General features: G+C 32.4%; 2 protein-coding genes across 2 annotated transcripts in view; one reads left to right on the top strand and one right to left on the bottom strand.

Moving 5' to 3' along the window:
* Positions 1–22,918, top strand: part of LOC131847268 (unconventional myosin-XVIIIa) — a 221,851-nt gene that overhangs the window by 45,578 nt on the left and 153,355 nt on the right. The gene's annotated exons all lie outside the window — the stretch shown is intronic.
* On the bottom strand, positions 753–3,241 carry LOC131847261 (uncharacterized). The gene is made up of 3 exons (XM_059196790.1): positions 2,990–3,241; positions 1,896–2,140; positions 753–1,365 (listed from the first exon to the last, which is right to left on the bottom strand). Exons 1-3 carry the CDS (start codon positions 3,156–3,158, stop codon positions 907–909), a joined length of 873 nt encoding a protein of 290 aa, XP_059052773.1. The 5' UTR covers positions 3,159–3,241; the 3' UTR covers positions 753–906.

Here is a 22,918-nt window from a genome sequence, read left to right as displayed (position 1 = left end):
TTAAACAATGTAAACAAGCAGATTCGCATTAATTATTGCATGAGGTATAACTAAAAATATATGAGTCGACAATCCACATATAAATAATTGACTGTACATTAGCAATGTACAACACTGACCCATGTCCACACAAATATAGGGGACAATCAATTTTAATTAGCTTTCATTCTCTCCCCACGATATAGCGTTAATGAAATGGAGGCGGTGGACTTAAAAATCCTGGACAAATGTAACTGGTACCGTTACTAAATTATTATACTTAACATTCTGTGTACATTGTAATAATTTTAACAATAAGAAAATTGTAGCATGATTTTAATTCCACATACACCTGATTGTCTAAAATAGTCGATTGTTATTCTATTTGATTTCTTAACTAATATTATTAGTTTATCTACACTAATATTCTATAGAGGTAAGATTTCTATATTTCTAACGAATAAAGTTTTTGTTTGTTTAAAAAATGTTGTAATAAGAATAATGACAGCAACAAAGAATCAAAGAAATCTGTTTAAAATGTTACATGTCTGTAATAAAATTGACATTTACAGTATTTAACTTTATACAAGTACTTTTTAATTTAAAATGTTCCAGTTTCTACCAGATAGTACTTATTAAAGGTAGCTATTAAATTTTAGTTCTTTGTAAATGGAGTTGACAATAAATAACCTTTATTTTTAGTATAAATCAATATTTATTTTAATTATAGAATTAACAATGAATTCTATGAATAATGAAAAAAAAAACATTTAAACTTTAATTAAATCTAGAACAATATACACATTAATTGAAATAACTTGTGAACATTAAACATAATACATGCATACATTGTAGGCTAGTATTTAAATCAGGTATTTATCACAAATCTTACTAATATATATATATATATATATATATATATGTCTGTTAGTATTTTTGTGTGTTTTTGTCAAAACTCTGCATTTCGTATTTTGCTATTACATTGCACACTTCCATTTTTACTTTAGGTATAAGATTTGGTTGTAACTTTCTCACACTGGCAGCCATACTTCTAAAGAATACATCAATTTCATTTGTGTTCTCTTTTAGAATTCTCTCTATAAGTTTGTCTATGACTTCTGACCTCTGCTCGGGTGTCTTTTGATCTTCTACATACTGTACTACTTTTGCAGGCTGGTTCAGAAGTATCGGTTTTGGCTGATTTAAGAGTATAGGTTTTGGCAGGATTTTTATAGGAGGTATGTTCCTAGGTATTGGTAATGACTTTTTTCTACCACACTTTCTTTTTATTTTCTTTAAGGGGTCCACTTTTATGTCCTTTTTTGGCAATATTTTAATAAATTGTTTTACATTTGTAGATTCCTGTGGTCCATCTACAACTGTGATCTGAAATGTGTCAAAATATTTTTTTATATATATGTTTATTATTAAACAGTATATTGTCTTAGATTATTCCGTAACTTAAACTGATTACAGTTATGATAAATGTGTAAAACATAAACCATCTGATTAAGAAAAAAATAGAATAATTCAAACTAGTTCAGTATTATACAGTCTAATTAAGAAACTTTGTTTTGAAGTTCATCTGTTCAAGAGTTTAATATATTTTACTTTTGAATGCCAAAACATCAGTTGGCTGTGGATTAGTATTGTATCAAGTGCATGTTATAATTATATTATTATGTATGTGTTTAGTATTATATGTATAACTTTTTGCAATAGATATTCTTTATTAAATCTACAACATAATAGGCTTTTAATAATACATTTTGATTATCCACAGTGCCAGATGACATTTTATTATTTATTATTAATAATAATTTTATAATATGTCTCTGTCATTATACTCATGCATATGCATGTATAATTGTTTCAATTCTTCTTTTATTCAGATATTATATGATATGCAAACAAACCTCATAATATTCCTGATTATCAGTAATAACTTGCTGCTCAATGCCTACTGGGGAATCTGACTTTTCCTGATCATCATCTACCATTTCCATTGTATTGTTCAATGTTTCTTCAGCATCCGACATGGTTTCATCGAGGAATTGAAGCTTCTCGAATACTTCTGCCTTGATGTTGTGCATTGTACCCATGTCCTTGCCCTTCACATAGCCATCTCGGAGACCACGCCAGCGCCTCTTGCATTCTTCAACTGGAAATATTTCAGTTAAATAAGATTAAAATAAAGAAGGTAGTTTTTGTTATTTTCTGAAAGTATTAAGTACAGTACCTACATTACTCATTACTATTTTTTATTTATTTAACTTCAATGCACACAATATAAAAGGTAATACTATACTTGACAGATTTAACCCCATGCAGCTACAAGTAAATGATAGCTTGTGAATAATTGTTGTCGGTACAAATATAATAAATGAAACACAAAAAGCAACAAAATATAAACAGAAAACAAAATACACATATTCTAGTGTAGCCTGGAGAAATAGAATTGTGTTATATTTATAAAAAATAAACACCTAAGCCTTACTAAATACTTATCAGGAATTCCTAGAGACCTTATAAGACCTTTAGGAATTCCATCTGATGAGTAGCATTATTTATATCATAATTTTAAATTGTTTAAGCAAGCAAATTCTTATGATATTCCACTTGAACTAATGTCTACTTTGGAAATTTTCATTTACAAATACTGTAAATACAAATTCCAAATTTTCTATGTCTAAGAAGTTATTACTTATTCTTGTTAGATATAGTGGATGATACAAGGTTGCGCCTTTGGCTTATTCTGAAAGAATTTTCTTTTCATACCGCCATCACCAATTTTACAGCTAGGTTCGCTTACCTACTGATGTAAAATCTTAAGAAATATTTAAGTAGAACCAAGTATATAATTTTTATTATATATTACTGATTTGTTTGTAAATAAAGTTAAGTAAATATTTATCTGCAGTAACAAGACCTTTACATATACAAATTTCTAAATATAGGGCATTACAGTTAATTGCACGCGAGAAACGTCACAACTTTTTGAATTTCTTACCTGGCTTGGATAATTCCTGGCCTATTTCTTGCCATGTATTTTCACGAGCTAAAATATTCTTTCTTGAAGAATAGGAATCATTCACACTGTACAAAATATTATGCGGTTCCACCAATGCAGCAAGTTTTTTGTCTTCTTCCGTAGTCCAACCAATGGCGTATAAAGACATAACCTAATGCTCGATTACGCGTACGTCACTACTTTGAAACAAAATGTCGGCTGCCCTATCAGCGAACGGAAATAGACGCCATGCGCGCTAAAGCCCCTATTTTCTGTCATCATTTCATTGTGTTCTCGATTCTGATTGGTAGTTTTATTTAAACCGTGATATAGTATAACGCCATCTATCAATGAATAGCTAGAGTTTGTTCTGTCGTGCCATCTAGTGGGAGATGCATATAATGAAGTAATGGTTGGTCGTCCTGCTACTGATTGTTGTGTAGTGGAAATAACAGAGGGCGCTAAAGTGTATCTTTAAAATAAATAAAAAATTCCCTACTAAGTAGTACTTATTACTCTTTAGTAGAAATTATACAAAAATATCGCTTATTTCTAGATTGATTTTTTTCTAATCTTAATACAATTTCCATAATAAGCTGTTCCTTAGAGAAATACATATGTATGGATGACACATGAGTTGTGTGTAAGAATAGAAGCCAGTGGTATTCGAACTGTTTGCCTACTAAGGGACTTGAATATAGCAGTGTAGTTTGCATTATCAACTCACTATCATATTTATTTGTCATAGCAATAAACTCCGATAATTTTAGATGAAAGGACTATATTGTCGTAATTATAACTGATAAACCTTAAGTAGTATAAATAAATAAAGTTACGTGCGTCTTTAATAAGAATGCTGAGAATGAAAATGCTGTTTGTTTATCTACAATTATCTACTTTTATCCCACGACTTTACACTTAGAATTGAATTTGAATTGAATTGAATTGAAAAGTACATTTATGTGTCAAAGACAATATGTACGTAGGTATATATGAATGAAGCTTTTGAAATAACAAACAAATATTTTTGTACATACATTCATATTTTTAATATTAGTATTAGCACAGATAAGAGGTATGTAAGAACATATAAGAAGTATATTTCTGGACGTATGAACGTGCTTGATTATTGAACGAATAGGTCAGTAAACAAGTATAAATTATAGCGTAGGGGAAGGGAACTGTTAGTAATGTGGATTAATAACCCCATGCGAGTAATGTACCATGTCAGGATCAATATGTTAAATTCCTGGTGAATTTGCCACCATGGGCTAACTGACATGACCTCATGCTTATAATCCTCCACTGGTGCCCCGCCAGCGGTTACCGTTAGTGCAGACAAGTGCAGCATTCCATTCTCATCATTAAAAAAAATATAGTGTGTAGATGCATGACACCGTAGTCCTCTGGAATGGCAATTCATGAGGCGAACAGGCCTTACATGATGGCGTAGTGCTATTTATTCATGGACGCTAGTTGCCACTTACCAGCTGCGGCGCGAGGCTTTTCTACCAGTTACATAAAAAAATAATATTTTGAATCATGCAACCTAATCAAAGCCAAAAAGTATAAAATATAATGAAATTAAAAGGTATTTTCTTCAATCTACACTGCTTCTTATGTTTGTAGATGTGTTAATGGGCGACGTCGTGTGTTAAACAGGGTTGCCAATAAAAGAAAGCAAGTCTGAAGTATATCAGAAGGTTAGCTAATTGAGTTATTATAAGAGATTTTTCTCTTATATTAACTTAATGTATCTGTTCTTGTTTAATGTATGATAATGGAATGGTGCATCCTCCTGCGCTAACGGTTTACGCTGACAGGGCACCAGTCGAGGATGATAAGATGAACATGAGGTTAGGTCAGTTAGCTCATTGTGATAAATTCGCTAGGAATTTATCAGGATGGTTTCTAGTGGGAACCGCGTGGAGGTCAACCTGACCAAACATTTATAATGTACCATAAGTTACTAGTAATAGGCCCATCAGTCCATATTACTAACAATGTCTTTGTATTGAGTACAAGTCCGTTTTTGGGTGAAAGAGTATTTGTTACTCTTTCACGCGAAAACGGATTTTGTTAACACTTTACAGTAATATAGCTTAGCTTATACATCATAGGTTACCAATTTCATGCGGTACCAACTGCGGGTACACCTAGTAAGTTATGAAAAATACCTGGTACATCAGGATATTCGTAGGTTAAAATGAAGTACAAACTTGTACATGGATAAAATTCAAATTCAAAATATCTTTATTCATGTAGGTCTATAACAGACTCTTATGATATGTCAAATCTACCGTCAGTTCGGAATGATATCGAGATGAGAAGAACTGACAAGAAACTCAGCTCATATTTTTTTCAAATAATAGTGGAACATGTTAATAATAATACACAGTCATTAAAATTCAAAATTGGGAGAATAGAGTGACCACCAGCATATGCTATCGCAAAGAACAAAAAATTTTATCAGTGTTCGCAACCTGAACAGACCAGTCCCCACAAGCAGCACCCGTTCACGAGTATTATGGATGAGCCAGCCATCATTACACTCAACCATATTTGAGGGAGCACATAAAATTATCCTCTTACCGTAGGCCAAGAATCTTCGGTTCCTCGTACAGTATCCTCCGTATGGCATCCCTGCTGTCGAAGTTTCAACTTATCGCCGGCAAAGCTCGCGGCTACGGTACTAATCTAACGTGTTTGTTTGGTCTGGATAATCTGTATGCACTGATTAGATAGCGTACCACCAGCGAGATTCCTCGAACACCCTGAACGGCATCCGTATAAGAGGCTGCATTTTATTATAGCTATAGATTAACTCGCCCCAACTTCTATTGCGGGATCTCTTTTTATATATAGGTACATCGCATGTACGCGCTAATAATATATTATTCTGTAGGTGATATATATTTTGTAAATCAGTTAAGTATTTTTTGATTAGTTACAAACACTACAACTACTCTCCCGGTCTTATCCTATTAATTGGGGTTGGTTCCCCTAATTATTCGACTCCAGAGTATTCTTCTCTGGATCGTTAATTTCCCCATGATAGATCTCTTTTGATGGCGGTTATCCATGTAAGCTATAGAGTAATGTAGGATATAATAATAATAATAATAATCTCAGGACAATTCACACAGCGCCATCTAGACCCAAGTTAAGCTAGCTAAAGCTTGTGTTATGGGTCCTAGACAACTGATACAAATACATAGATATTTTTTTTCGTAAATACATACATATTATACATAGAAAATACCCAGACCGATACAAACAATCATACTCATGAATACAAATGTTTGTGCCGTGCGAGGAATCGAACCCGCGACCATCGGTCGTAAAGCGGTGTGCTAGACCGCTAGACCACCGAGGTCGTCGATATAGAGGCATCGTGACATCTTAGTGATGCACCGCATTGCATTACATCACGGGCGTTATATGATAACGTGAAGTGTGTACTGATTTTCATGTATAAAGACGACGTTATCCCTGTACTAACAGGTGGACAAAGTAAGCTTATTTTACATTTCAGTTGACAAAAATATTTTTAGTTATCAAATAGATCGTTACAACTTCATAGTTTTATGTGAATTTCAAATTACATATCATATAACAAAGAAATCATCAAATTTAGACCACGGTGTAGAGCCGCCTACGCACAGTACATGTTACTACTCGAGTTGGGCCGATCTGTCAGGTTCTGATAAATTGAGTAGTTAGTAGGTTAATTGGGTTTGTCACACCAACATTTATATGTTTGAGCTATGGAGAATATACCAGACTTTGAAGATATTATAGATCGAGTGAACTCATCGGCCGTTCTACTCTGGCAACTTATTTCGACCCAATTATATTGGAATACATCATGCATCTTTATAAACTCTTGAATTGATCAAGTCAAAATGTTTTTTTATTCCTATGGGCCTAATTACATACACTTATCAGTTTTGAAAGTAGTCCGTGTCGAAAAGAACTGACAGAAAAACTCTCATCCTTTTCAATTGCCAATTTACATAATTATAATGATTAATATACTAATAATTATATTAGCAACGTATTTCATGGTCAATTAAGTAAGTGATATTGTTAACCCTTTATTCAATATAACCTTCATAATGTTTAAAAACACAGTACATAAATTGGTTGAATTGAAGGATATTATGATTATTCTCCAGAATATAGACTCTTTTATGCCAGTTTTCCATCCAGATGGCATGTGTTTGAATGCATCGTGAATGCCAGGCTTTAGCCCTATAAATAAAACTTCGTAATGCACTATCAACTAATGAATATACGAAGCAGACTCATCGTCGTTCGGATCTCTGCTTTGTCGTCCAAATACTTTAAACAAAACATTTATTAAGTCTTATCGAGATTGCTCGGAAATATGCTCTTTTATGTCTAAACAAATATATGTTACACATATTTCTTTATAATTAAAAACTAGACAATAAGATTATTAATACTTATTTGTACGTATTTATAACAGGCAAGTTTGCTCAGATATTACCATCAATAGGGATTAGTGGAAGAAAATGACGTACTGCGCCGACCCCAAGTAATGGGATAAAGCTAATGATATGTTTTAATATAACAATACGAAAGTGTTTCTATATATTTGTTACGTTTTTACGACGACAGGGCCGAATATATCCCATCTTTAAAAAAAACTATTAAAGGATATAATACCCATATAGTTACTTTTATGAACTTTCTTGTAAAGTTGTAATTTAATGCACATACTGTTCTGTACAATAGGTAGACAAAGCGTCGTGTTTAAGTAAGTCATTATTGACTGACAATGATACTAGGGATGTCAATCGTACAAAAATTCTCGTACAAATACGGCATTCTTGTAAATTTAGTCTTTGGTTGTCATTCAAGTACAAATTTGTACAAAATCTAAACCTCCAGAAATTAATCAAAATACCATTATGTACGAGGTTAGAGAGCCGAGATTTTGGTCTTAAGGGTATAATTATTGTAAGGTTGGCAACCTTGATCGACTGAATAAGCAAGCGTGGGTTGCGTTTATAGTCTGTCTCGACGCTGCGTTAGCACTTTGGTCCCTGATGCACTGTTTTGATAAATCGTAGCATTGGTCAGCAATAATATGTGTAACAGTAAACAAACAAATGACGTCTTAATGGAACAGGCGCTCTACTCCGAAATCCTAATCCCGTGGGGTAATTTTAGTTAGTTAATTAATATGTATATATATATATTGAGCACATATTTTGTGTAAAAAGGTTGTTGGTAAGAAATTGCTTTAAGCGATAAGGTCGCCGTTTGCTAAGCAGAGTCCTTTTGTTTATCTGAAAGTAATAAAGGGTTTTGTTATTATTATAAATCCATTAAGAAAGATATTTTGGTTGTTTGGTGGTTTAATGGTTTACTTTTAAAACTATGTCAGCAGTTGACGTAAAAATTTAGGATTTTTGGATACTTATATTGACATTGTAATATGTTCATTCATGCTTTTATTTGTGGTTTTTGTATTCCATCGAGTGTAACCAAAGCAGGCATGTATGTTGTTACATTTTATATTAAAGCGTAGGACAGGTGTGGTAGCAATTGATGAAGTGTGAATCCGTTTTCTGCCTACTGTGTAATTATTGTTTATGGTATTATTTAACAAAATGGCCGACAAGTAAGAACCTCATATCGAGCGTTTTATTGTATTTGTAATGTAGAGTTTACAGACTAATATTTTTGATGTAATTTTAATGGCAAAGTACTTGACGTACGGTAAGTGATAACTGTAGCATATTATATACATGAACTGCTCGTTATCATTTGACGCTCATGCATTGCCATTCAGGACTAATATGTCGTACCTTTTATATTGTAATATCACTATCTTATCTTACAATATAAAAGTACCTTAGCAACAATTTCACTCCCTTCAACTGAAGCCGAACATTTTTCAAACCAAGCAGCTTGGCGGGTGATATAGGCAGACTTATTTTTACGAAGTTTTCCAAAAAACAATTCTGTATATTATTTTTGGGTCATTAATTCTTTTATTAGGTTAGGTACCCTTGTTTATATTTTTATACAGTTGCCTAAAAACTAAGTTCTAAAAGGCCTGTCACTAGGATATCTTTGGATTACAAATACAAAGACATCCTGCTTGTCAGCAGGACAGGACCAATATAAAACAGAAAAGTTGAAAAGAGACGTTAAGTTCTTGTTTATCCCATGTACCTACTGCTGACATTTCGTACGTTAAAATCTAAATATAGATATACTTTCACCTGTAATAATAACTTAGTTGTCACAATGTTCCGTATGTTCTGTACATACAATTATGGTATTATAACATCGTTCATTGTAAAATTGTGACAGACAATATGTTTAGTCTTGTATCCCCGCGGATAAACATTAGAGACACATTCCACTCTAAGCGCGGCAGTTAAAATCCGCGCCGCGAACCTTGCGCACGCGCCGCCTTGTCGCATCAACGAACGCCCGCGAGATACGTTCGAATTTAGAATTTCTATCCGTTATCCTTAAATAGATTAAGGACTTCTGTGTTCGGAATTTAAAATTCATTATTCTTATTGGTGTTTCAGTGAGGTGATTTTTTAATATAAGTAATTATGTGAATGAGTTTATTGGTGCAAATCGGCATGACGGTTACATTCAACATATTAGAACATATATCGGTATCTGAAACTTGACAGCTAGAGTCAAGACTTGAGAGACATGTCACCGACACTACATGACAGCTTCACGCTCGCAATTGTTATGTCAATTACGGCTACCACACTGTTACACAAATTCAAGTTGACACTTATTGAAATTCGTGCCTAATTGATTGAGTAACGATCCGGTCTTATGACTTAGATCTGGATGAGCTCATGTTAAGCTTGTACTCATATTTGTGTCGTAAAATAGGTAGATTTTGAGGTCGCCAAGTCGTATATAACGATTCCTGTTTATGCGACAACTACGCAATAAAAAGTAATTTAAAAATTTATATTTTTTAAACAGCATACCGCACAACTTGTTCTTGTATAATTTTGTTGTATTTTAAGATATCTTCTTCATTTCGTTCCATAGTCGTAAAGGTTAGGCATTTTAGTAGCTCGTAAATAAGTTGGAATATTGGGATAAAGGACTGTATTAAAAGTAACTTGATTTTAGCAACCCAAGTAATAGGATAATGGTAATGATGATGTTATCCCCCGTTTAAAAAAAACGTAAATTGTTTAATCCCGGACTTTGATTAGTTACAGCCTCAGCTGCCAGCAACTTGCTGTGAAAGCTGTGTTTCGGTCGAAGGTTGAGATATGGCAGTGAAATTACGGGTTACAGAGGCAGTACCGGAGTACCAAGGTGTCCTTGGTACTCCGGAATGGCAACGCATGAGGAATATGGTGTTATGTGACGCCGTGTATAGGCAGAATTTGAAACTTGTCATAAAAGGAGCCCTCCAATTTTTTTGCAATTCCGTTTCATAAAAAAAATCTCATGGCCTTTTCTCACTATAATGCTATAATATGCTGACACACGCCATATGTCCGAGTACTATGATCTTCGTACGGTTGAAAACCCTCTTCTTCATGTACCTACATAAGCGAAGGTTACCACATACCACCAGATTGGCCATCAGCTTATTTACAATATCAGTCACGTAGATAAGGCAATTAGTTGTACATCCATATATTTGAACAGCAGAAATATCCATTCTATATACTCGTATATGTTGTAAACACAAGTTAATGTTTATTGTATATTTTGTATACCGATTTATTATTGTAACCACAAGAAACTATTACACGATGTGCCATTCGTGGTCATGGGCGAATGTGTAATATACGACAAAACCTATTGAGTAAACAAAACTAATAATATGTCTTTTGTTATGGTGAAGAATACAAGTTAGTATGACACAGTACTTTTTGGTTTCTGTATCGTATACAAAATTATATTCATTTACTTTGTTCAATTTAACTTTAAGACAAAGTAAAATTTTGTACTTTTGATTTGATACATTACTGCATTTTAAGTTAACTTGTTCCACGTGTATAAATTAAGTGACTATTAGTATCTATCTATTATTTAGAATATTTTTTTAATAGCTTGGTCCAGGTTTCTCTGACTGTTCGTCCTTCTATTTCATTGCAAATCTCTAGGTGGCATTTAAACAAAATTTTACATATTAGATTATAAGCTATTCTGAAGAGGGAACTGGATGGTGGTTATGATTCGGAAAAAAACGGGGCATTCCTAACCGGACGGAGCACTTGCTATGCAGAACTAGTTGTGTCATTAGGAATAATTTTTCAATAGACACTGAGCCCAACTAACAATGCAACTGTATCGAGTTTGGACTCATTTGATTTGACTTGATGATTGCCTTACTGACAGATGTTAATCAGAATATATATCAATTTAATTCTATAAGATATATATTATACATATCTTATATAATTAAATTGATATAATAAGTCAATAAATATAAGTTTCAAATATTATTATGTATTGTTTTTATTCAATTTAAATAGATAACCATTTCCAATATGCTCTCTCCACTCTAGTCTCTAAATTTATAATATATGGTAACACTGACAACTCATGATTCCTTATAATATAAAAATGGTGCAATATTGTCTTATTTTTACTAATCATTGGCGTGGTTAATTTACCTCTTCTTTTTAAGCTGATTTTATTTCCATAATATCTATCACAGTCCATTCAATTGTTTTATCGTTCCTTCTCTTTACATACATTGTAATGATTGAAATTTCCCTTCAATGGCGGCCAATTGTGTTAAGTCTAGATTCCCTATCGGTATGTCCAGAATGTAACTGTGCTTCTAAATAAGGTATTGGAATTAGTCGACGAGGAGCGTGCGCAACCTATTTTAGAATGTCGGATGGGCGTACGGAACGTTGTATTAATGGATGCATTATAATATATCAGCTTACCCAGATGTTAAGTGATTTAAGAAATGGAAGTAACACTAATGAGTTAATTGAAACATTGAAGGATTTCTAAATTAAATGTGTTTTGGTTTACTATATTTCCATAAAACAAGACTTCACTTTCATACGCCAGGTCTTACTAAGTACTTTTAAGAACTCAAGTATGTTATCCATGATGTTTGCCAATCTTGTTTATTTACTTACTACTATTTTCAACATAACAGATTAGCTACTATTCCAAACAGTGGTTTATCAAAAATGTTAATTATAGTAATTTTACCAATACAAAATATACGACAATATTTTAGATTTGTTAGAAACGCAAGAGCTCCAAGTAACAAAATACTGTAATTAATTGGAGAGATACTGGTAGATGGAAGAAGAAGAAGAAGCACTGTAACCATATATCCTGAGTGTAGTCAACATATTCCATAAGAATAAAAATAGAAATCCATAGAAGTCAGTCGTCTAAATATTGAAAAACTTTCGAAATTGCTTTTTCTTCCGATATATTTATTTATGACTCCACTGACGTTGAAACGTCTGCCAAACGGCATCGGTCAACAATTTCCTTCCTTAGTGTGTATATGTTTACAACTTCGTTAATTGATTCTAAGCCAATTGGGATAAGGTATCCAGTCGATTAGAGAGCCGTAAGATTATTTATTTTTATTTTTATTAACTTGTTTTATTATGGTAACCTACTGGTACAGTGCAATGTTTCCATCATTAAATTGTATGAAATTAAGAAGCTTATTCACTTGCATGATCTAAAGCAAATAGTATTCAGTTAAGAAAGAAAGCGATTTAATTTCTAAATATAGAAGTTACTCAGAAAGGTTAGAGAGCACCTTAAGTCTTCAGAGTTCAAGTTTCATAGGTGCTATATTATATACCAACGGTGATGTTTATTCAAAAATTTCACCGCACTCGAGAGCTACCCACGCGGCTCTGAATGGTACACTCGTATGCAGTAAAATCTTACATTTACAATTTGGATTTACAATTGCAGGGTTTACTCAGCAATGATCGGTGGAAGCCAGCGGAATTCTTCTATAGAGAAGGAGAAGTTATGCTCGCTCTACTAAAATATGAAATACAGAAAATAATTGTTAACTGCATTATCAATTGATTATGACTGGTGCCAGCTTAGTTCATCTGGTATAGGCTTAACTGAGTTACGGTAAGGAACCACATCCTAAAACTTATATATTCCTGATATATAAGTTTTAGGATGTGGTTCCTTGCACTGGCCATTAGTTATCGTATCAAAGAATATTGTGAACCTAATTAATATTCTTTAAAATGACATATAGTCAGTTCCTAAAAATCAAATAATATTGCTCAATAGGAAATTGCTATTCAATTTGGCATAATAAAGTCTCACTAATCAAATTTCTTCAAATATATACACTTGAATTGACAGTTTGGCTTTGGTGACTTATAGACTGTGAGCCAATATCCGCAATGCATTAATTTCAGAATTGAATCTCCAATTACTCGATATAAATAATAATTCCCGTATTAAATGGATTTATTAACAGATTATAGATATATTTACTCAGTTATCCACAACAACGTCATCAAACAATAGACTAATTAGGTATGATAACGAAATTTCAAAAATTTCATATAGGTACATTGGAGCAAAATTCGCTTCATTTTATAATTTTCGTTAAGTGTCTTTTGTTGAATAAGATTAGGTAGTGAAATTACATGATAAAAGGCAGAGCAGTCATCTGGATTAGTAACGCTTTAGTATATTAATATATATAAAGTAATATATTTGGTATCACGAGTGTCACTTGATAACGTGATGTCTATAGTGCTGTTCATGTACATATGTGACGGTTCCCTCAACCATCAGGTGAGCAGTCAACATGTTTTCCAATACTTGGGTATTGATCTAAAATCGAGCTTTAGGATGTTATTTTAGACTTGCAAAAAGATAATTATATACTAGCCATATTTAGTCGTAGTCGCCTGTACTTAGAATATTTACCCAACTAAACATTGCAGTTATGACCCCAGTAACAAACAAACAAGTTAACATTAATGCTAAGCTACTAGTCTGGTAGCGATTGCGTTTCGACATTTTTATGTCTGTCGTTTGGGAAATGGAAGCTTTGATATGTTACACCGGCTTTTAGCTGTCAATTTTTTATGTCCATTGATGTTTCTGCTTTGATGAGATCAGCTTGATGGATATTTCTTTGATAACGTTCATATTTGTGGTATGCGTTATTAATAACATTACGTTTTGGACTGCTTGTTGTTCCAATTGAGATCGACTTGCTTCGTATCTACATGAATGTTAAGAGGAATAGTTTGTTCGTATTTTGTCAAACTTTTATATTTCGGAAGACGTCATTAGGTTTAGTGATTGACCCATATCAGTTTATCAGTGATAGCTTTTATACTATTCTTCTTTAAATTTGACGCGGTTATTTTTCTTATCACGGATATGGATCTTTTTAATATATATATTATTAAACAGTTTCTGACAGATTAAGCTGTGATCATGGTGCGTGTAACACTGGCGAAATATCGGGAACTCAGTAATAATAAATAAAACATAGTAAGATGCCATGATTTTTTTAGGTTTGTTTCTAGTAGATACAAAATATTTGGTGAATGATGAATTAACATTGGTTAAATTTGCAATATATTTTATGCGAGCAATCTTATAGCAATCAATACTCTTGCACTGATTTAAATTAATTACAAAATTTAAATCTGTGGTACATAAAACAATTCTCACTTTACATAAGAACGTTAAAATAAAATGAACTCTACTTCATGGATTCATAGACAATAACAATTCTCATTTAATCTTTATATGTTTGATATTTGAACCTCCCACATTAATTTTGTGTGTTTAGTTTTTAATTTCGCAATTATACTTTCACGGGCTTCAGTTTTAATATCTACAGCGTCGAGTATTTAAACACGTGCCAGCGAAAGTGCGGGGGCGGTATTGTTTTCACCTTTAACATAATTTTATACGATCTCTGTATCTTTATCGATAAATACGATACTTTGAATTGATTTCCAGAGAATGTCGTTTATTTTATTATGTTAATCGCATTCCAATTTGGTCTGTTTATCGTGACATCTTATTAAATATTGTTATAGCTATACTTTTAATCGTTAGTATTAATATTTAATATTGGTACATTTATTGCTTTTCTCTTTATTTTCACATTGCAATTGTTTAATTACAACACTATCTTACATGCATCCGTATAATATTAGGTCCGCGAAATGTAATGATTTTATTCCGGCACAAATGTTTTGATAATAGTTCGACGGATCCTTTTTCAAGGTTGAAATAGTGTAGTATAATATATATTAAAATACTAAGCAATTATTCAGCTGCTATAAACGCTAGTGAGCGAGAAATTATTAGCGATTCGCGCTACTTTACACGGAATAAGATATTTTCCTGTTGTGAAATTTCGTGCAGTAGTTATTACATGATGCGTGTAAACATAGATACAGATTAAGAGCTTCTGTAGCTTTAATAAAAACTCGTGTATATATATATATATATATTATTTTCAATATCTGTAATGTATAGGCATCGGCCTGATGTAATTTTATTATATATAGATAAATAATCTTAATCTATGTTATTATGTTTTGATATTCGTCTCATACTACCATATAAAAAATATTTAATAAATTAGCTATCAAATATTTCCGTAATTTTCTTACCATGCAAATGTATTGCGTACTTATTGGCCATCAGAAAATCGAGCCGAATCGAATCTTTCTAAACACATTACACAATTTTCCGGAAACACCGGTTACGTTAACAATGTTTGTACTATAATCACAAAATAGGCACGCAATGATCTTCGTGGGTGATTAGTCAGATTATTGCATAATATAAGTACTGAAGCTGATTTTAATGCAAATTTTATCACAATTTGAATATGTCATTGGTTTATTATGTTTATATAGGTACTAAGTGCATATAAGATTACTTGATCACAAGAATGCATGGTCATCATTAATGCCTTGCCTTTATACCTTTATTTGGGATCGGCGTTGTATGTCATCTTTTGCACAATACGGATAACAAGTATATACGTAAGTATAGTATAATATGTAATAAAAATTATGGAGCTAGACTTTGTGAAAAGTCGTTTACGTCTCACCTATTTTAGTCGCTAAGCAGCTTGCTTTCTAAGCTGTGTTTCGTTGGATTTTTTTTTTCGGACTACTCTAATGCTGTTGGCCACAGCTGGCCTTTACAACTTCACCAGACGATAGTGGGCGAGTGCAGATGGCACTCTAAATCCGCGGAAGGACTTATGAAGCTGCTGAAGGCCAACTCCTGCCTGACGGATACGACTCTAGTCTGTGATCACCACTAGGGGTTCGAACCTCAGCTCAGGTCGTCGTAATATAGATCCCCGTTTGAATTGGACGGGGGATCGATCCGAGAGGGAGAGTAAGAGAAATTACAGGATAAGAGGAATATTACCTTTGTCCTACGAAATTGTAACGCTTGAGTGGTATCACTGGCGTCATGATAACGTGATGTCCGCATTACTGTTATACATGTATATACCATCGACGGTCACTTGCCATCATTTCGTTTCCATAAAAAAATGTTATTGCTTAGATGAATTTTATTATGAACAGTAGCAATTAAGTAACCATATACGTAAGAAAACAATAGGAGAGCGTCATGTTTTAGTTCATTGACGCCCTGAGTTCACAGTTATGGTCGCAAATTTGATACCAGCAACAACATTAAATCAAAGTGTTTATATACATTTAATGCAGTACTGATTAACTCTCTGAGGATAGTAATGCCCTCGTCAGTTTACTTAGTAATTAACTGCTGTAATAATCTATTGTTATAGTATTGCTTTTGCATAGTGCCAGTACTAAGTAGAAACCGTTCATGGCCAGTAATGATAAATTACATAGCAATATACCACACAGCGCCCTAAGCAAAGCTTATATACAATATTCATTATTGTACAACTGACCGATATAATAATAATGTATATAGAAAATACTTGGACAAGGTATTTATAAACAGATATCATTGTTAATTTTACACTGATTTGACTAATGATTCTTATTACAATCGATAGTTACCACCGTCTTTTTGATTCCATAAAAATTTTTATTCTCTCAATCAGTATTCTAAAATCTAACTCGAGTTATGATTTAAACATTTCGTATTTTTGTTATTTATCAATTAATGTTTCTAAATTTTAATATATTTTTTATAAATAGCGTTCGTTTCGTGATTGTAATTTAAGGATATTATTTATAATATTTGCCGTCATAATAATACCTAGACATTTGACATTAGCGCGCCCCCCGCGGTCTTGTTCGAAGGACAGCCACTTATTGTAAATACACGTATGGATTCACAGAAACAGCGTGCAGTATTCATATTGATATACAGTTACTACAGTATCTCACGGTTGAACCCTAGTGGGTAGAGAATCAAAGAAATCTCATCACACAGCGCCATCTCGTTCTAAACTAGTATGGCTTGTAATATGGATATTTAGACAATTAGTATCAGTTTCACTTTCAATTACTAAATTCGCAACATGATTACTCCTCTCATATTAACTTATTACGTAGTTTCCATTTAGAATAGTTCTTTTTTAATTAGATAAAGTTGACGTTGTAATTTCATGTAAATAAAAATGTATACAAATTAAAATGGGTAAAAAGTCAATCATATATCAATTCTATTGAGATTTACTATTATATCTACACTTAAAGAAAATCAAATTTACAAACTTTTATAGAAAATAAGTTCAATGTATTATATACTTAATGTATACTAAAAAAATATTAAAACTTAGGCATAGCGACTGTAGAGTACATATATTTTTTTACAAACTCACACACAAATAAGATATTACAACTGCTCACTGGAATATAATAGACAACCAGCGAATCTAGCCATATAATTCTAAACAAATCAGCACAAGCATGAGGTCGGTATAGTCATAAAATCTGTAGTCGTACTTCGTCAGATACAATGACAAATACGCTACATAATTATGTATTTTGTGCCTCTACATTGATTTTCCACTCGTGTGCTATTGTAATGTTGAATGATCTATGCAAATGCGTCAGGTGTAGCGAGTAATTACCATAAATGACGATAATGTTAATATGCATGCAGTATTGCACAGGCGTGCATGTTATAACACGTATATAGATATGCTCAAAAATTATGAAACGTCTAGACATGGCGTAATAATTATAATCGAACTATTTAAGTATCCACGTGTAATATATATGTCTATAAAGTGTCTATACGCAGTTCCTTCCGTTCGATTCCCTCTTCCATTATTGTATTTATTCATAAAGAACATCTGAAAATATTTATAACTAAATTAATTACTGTGTGCTTTATATAAATACAGGGCCGTCTATCATACAGTAAATATATACTAAAATGCAAGTAAACAAATGTAACATTTTTGACAAAAATAGGCATCGATCGACATAAATGTATTTATAACTAACAAATTTAAACAGTGATCGTAATTACGACAGCATGAGACGAGGTTTTATCGGTGCAAACCCTTTACCGGTGCCCTTAGACTAACGTCATATATTGAGATTCAGGATATGATATTTAGGCGTTCTATAAATTCTTCCACAGGTATGGAGTGTTCTCTCTGTCATCTCACTCTCCCCGCTTTCGTCATAAGCTGGAAGCTGTAAAAGCTGTCAGTTGAGATATAATAGATTTTATAGTAACAGTGGAGGGCGCGCAAGATCGCCTAGTCTGTGGGCAACTTAAATCATAAGTGTGAACAATAATAGCAATTACTATGAATGAAAGAGAGAGCCCTCGGGCTCTTAGTTTACAAAATTATCTCTCATCCGTTTAAATGTTCAAAAATTTTTTAATCTGTAGCAGCCCCTTGTTCTTTGACGATTGAAAAGGAAACGATCGTGACAAAAATATATACAATAAAATTATCCTGCCCTTCGGTACACTTCCAAGATTCGGTGGTTAGTGTTGCACACTGAACGCACCGAAATAACTTACCTATTTATATTTTTACTTTCTAAGACAATAAACGGATATTTTATATAAAAATACCATCATGCGCATTGTCGCTCCGAAATAACTTATCTATTTATATTTTTACTGTCTAAGACAATAAACGGATTTTTTTATGTAAAAATACCATCATGTAAAAGTAACACGTAGGAATTGACAACTAAATAAATTTTATTGGTGTTTCTATGTAATAAATATTTTCCACATTTTAATATAGTTCCAATCTGAAGTTATTAAACAGCTAATGCGTCAGTATATGTTACATACATAAATGCATAAAAATATTTAAGTGGTATTGAACCCGTGACCACCGGAAAACCGCTTTAGGTATGTACCATCTAAACACTAATAGAAACCTCTGTTTTAAAGCTTCTTGAGGAAGAACTTTGTGGTATTTATTAGGGATATAGGCCCAATTACATTTTTATTTTCAGAATTGAATTATAATGTAATAAGTGCGCATAGCATTTGAAATATTCCATATTTTTATTATATTTATATTTTATTCTTAACTACGCAGTCTCTCTTACACGCAAAATTCTAGAAACTCGTTGCATTTCATAGAATTTGAAATATCAAATCATCCGTCAGCGGGATTACCAGTTTCCATCGAGATATTATTTGTTTGTCACCAGTCAGCTTGTTTGTCATCACTGCATTAAAAAAATCAAAATGTTTTAATTTGTTAGGAGAAGATAGGAATCGAATCGGCGACTTACTATAAAACTGGTGTCTATATGTGTTTACAAGTTTGTATTGTTTGAAGTCAAAACAATTATTATTATTAGTAAACAAGCAGAACCCGAGACTTCATACGTATGGGTTTGTAGATCCCACACTAATTACCAAATGACAACGATGAACAAAGCAATGACGCCATATTTTATATTATTATAAATTAATTAATATATATGTATGTATGTATGTATGTATGTATGTATGTATGTATGTATGTATGTATTCATAATACATTTTAAGAACATCTATAATTCGTAGTATTAAAATTTATCCAGAATGTTAATATTTTTTCTCCTTTGCAGAATAAACCGATAGTTTTAGCCTCGTTACGATTTTATAATTTTATTATATGTAAAGATTTATAGATCACTGATTGTGTTGCCTGAAATACAGCCTAAATTTAAATTACTCATTGATGAATATAGCTTTGTATAAGTAAAATTTAATAAAATAGACCATGGTTTTGATATTCGCTAGAATGTTTGTCATTCAAAATAATTTATCTATAGTGGTATTTAGAGATGTGGTCTGAATATATAATACTTTCATAATTCCAGCACGACCTGTTAATGTTCTTGGAATCTAATGGAGCCGTTGAATACATTAAATGACCTGTTTATTTTATAGTTGGCCCATATATTATGACGCAAAAGTTAAGTGAATTTCATACATAACGAAGGCAAACATTAAGTATTTTCTGTGCGTTCTTAAGTTTTTAATTTATTCAGACAATTAAAGGAAATAACCTCCTTTGTTTATTAATTTAATTCGTGTAAACGAAAATATTGCTATATCAGAATTACTTACTACACTATAATAGAAAAAAATAGACAATTTTGTGAATTTTGTCACTGGATTTCATTATAGTACAAATTAGTACAGAGGCCCTTTACTTCCGGTATAAATTTTAAAACTTGCCACAGAATTTGTATTCCTCGTCAGTCAACGTAGACGTCGAGATAAACTGATAACGTCGCTTTATACTTACATCTATAAATACAGTAATTACGTAAATGAGCGTCAGAAATTATGTACTATGTCTTGGGATTGGAGATATCCGATATTAGTGTATCTTAGTCGATTTTGAAATACTTTGACGATCATATTTGCAGTCGACATGATTTACCTCTGAACTGTGAAAATGTAATTAACTGACTTGCTTCAGATTAAATTTGGTTACACCCGTGGATGCCCTCCGAACCCTATAGTCTTGACGCGACTAGATAGAGACACAGAGAAGATGAGATGAGATCATGCAGAAAACGCTGTAGTAACTCTCTCTCTCCCTTTTTTTCTTCTTTATTATCTTTTATATAATTAATTCTTGAAGCGAATTACATCAAACAACGATCACAAAAGTGTTGCATTCTGAATTTATGCTTACGGTTCAATTCTATCTCTTGTTCTGTCTATAGGGGATGATAATAAATTTATTATCAAATACCCAATTAGTATATTTATTGCCAACGAATTAAGTCGACATTTAAGTCTCAATCTGCGATAAAAAAAAAAGGAACAAGAAAGAACTTTGCACATGAGGCAAATTCCAACTCATTATAAACAAGTTTCCCAACTTATCAGCGTTGGTTTTAATCGAATTAAAACTTAAAATGCGTATTTATATGCACGTTTAAAGATCATAAGGTTGTAAATTGTTTTAGTGTACACAATTCTTGCGATAGTAGTTTGCGACATTTGATACTCGATACACGGTGAAGTTCTTTTTAATGTAATCTCGATGTGTCTAACGGCTATTGTAAAATATCGATTAAAATAAGCGACAAGTTTGTTTGTAACACTTCATAAATAGGATTATAGATAGTCTTCATTGTTCCGTATAAAGCATTACATTACACAGTAACAAAATTATTATACAAGTAGACGAGTAAACAAGTCAGATTTTAAACTGACTGCCACAAGCAGATCCATATGGCAGTCAGTTAAGTAAAAAGAATAATTTCAATTGTATTTGTTACACAGATTTTAATGAAATTAAGCAAGAAACGAGCGAGATAAGAATGCGGTAATATAGAAAATATTACCGAATGCTGCTATCAAAAGTGTGTCGTCAAATTTGCATGAATCGTTGAAAGGTAGATTGCGCGCGCGCACATATAATAGGCCAGTATACGTTGAGTGCGTTCCGATGTAGCGTTTTACTATATCAATAATCTTGTTTGTTTTCTCAGTACGAGTTGCGTCCCAACGAGAAGAAAAGGTGTGTCTGTTTTAGATAAAATATGATGTAATTTTCAAACTTGCGTCGGGCACTCCAGTTTTTATCGTATTACAAACCTTTTTAGATAACAAGTATATTCTTTTATATTCCACAAAGGAGTGCTTTCGCGTGACAACCATTATAATTAGACTAACAAGAGAGTTGACCTAATCTGTTTAAAATATGAGTCATTAAAATAAAATTTTATATAAATAATAATAACATTGACTTTAAAAGAACTACAATATTGTTTCTCTTCTCAGCAGAAACTGTCCCCAGAACCAAACAGTGCATTTAAAAAAAATACTTGTATTTTAATGCAAAACATCTTTATACTTGTCTATCTGCAAATAACCATTTAACTTTCATCAAAGATTACTTTTTTCTGTCGTTTTAAGTTTACACACATTCAGAGGTACTTTTGATATGCACTTTATTTATGTTAGATTGTAGCCTTATAAGCCTGAATACGTAACTTCTAAAAAAACGTTAGAGACTTTATTTTTTGTGGTGATAAACATTGTTACTTGTTTCCTTTTCACTTAATGTTTGCTTCACTGTTTGCTCTTGCGTGCAATGGGCTGAATCGATCTATAAATTTGAATAAAGTCTACTCTAGCAAATATCTTCTTTTACACGTTACCCTTTTTGAAGGCTAAAGTTGTTTATCTTGCGTAGCGTATAATTTCACTACCATATCTCATCCTTCAAATCATAGCATCTGATAGCATCAAATAGAATAAAATAAATATTGAAGATGACCAAATCACATCTACGTAGGAAATCTTAAAAGGGTTTTAAATTTTTTTTTTTTATTATAAATAATTGTTTAAAAAAATTTAAGGTAAAGCCTCATTCCCACGACCAGTGATGATAGCATCATCGCTTGTATTGACGTAGTGCGATAACTGAATTAACAAAAACTTAGCGTAGGATGCGTTTACAAAGAACAGCCAGAGAAAGACATTCAC

Source organism: Achroia grisella, unplaced genomic scaffold, assembly GCF_030625045.1.
Source record: "Achroia grisella isolate CSIRO2021 unplaced genomic scaffold, CSIRO_AGI_Agris_v1 utg109, whole genome shotgun sequence".
Lineage (NCBI taxonomy): Eukaryota > Metazoa > Arthropoda > Insecta > Lepidoptera > Pyralidae > Achroia > Achroia grisella.
Note: the sequence above shows the minus strand (reverse complement) of the source record. Positions and strands in the feature narration are given on the sequence as shown.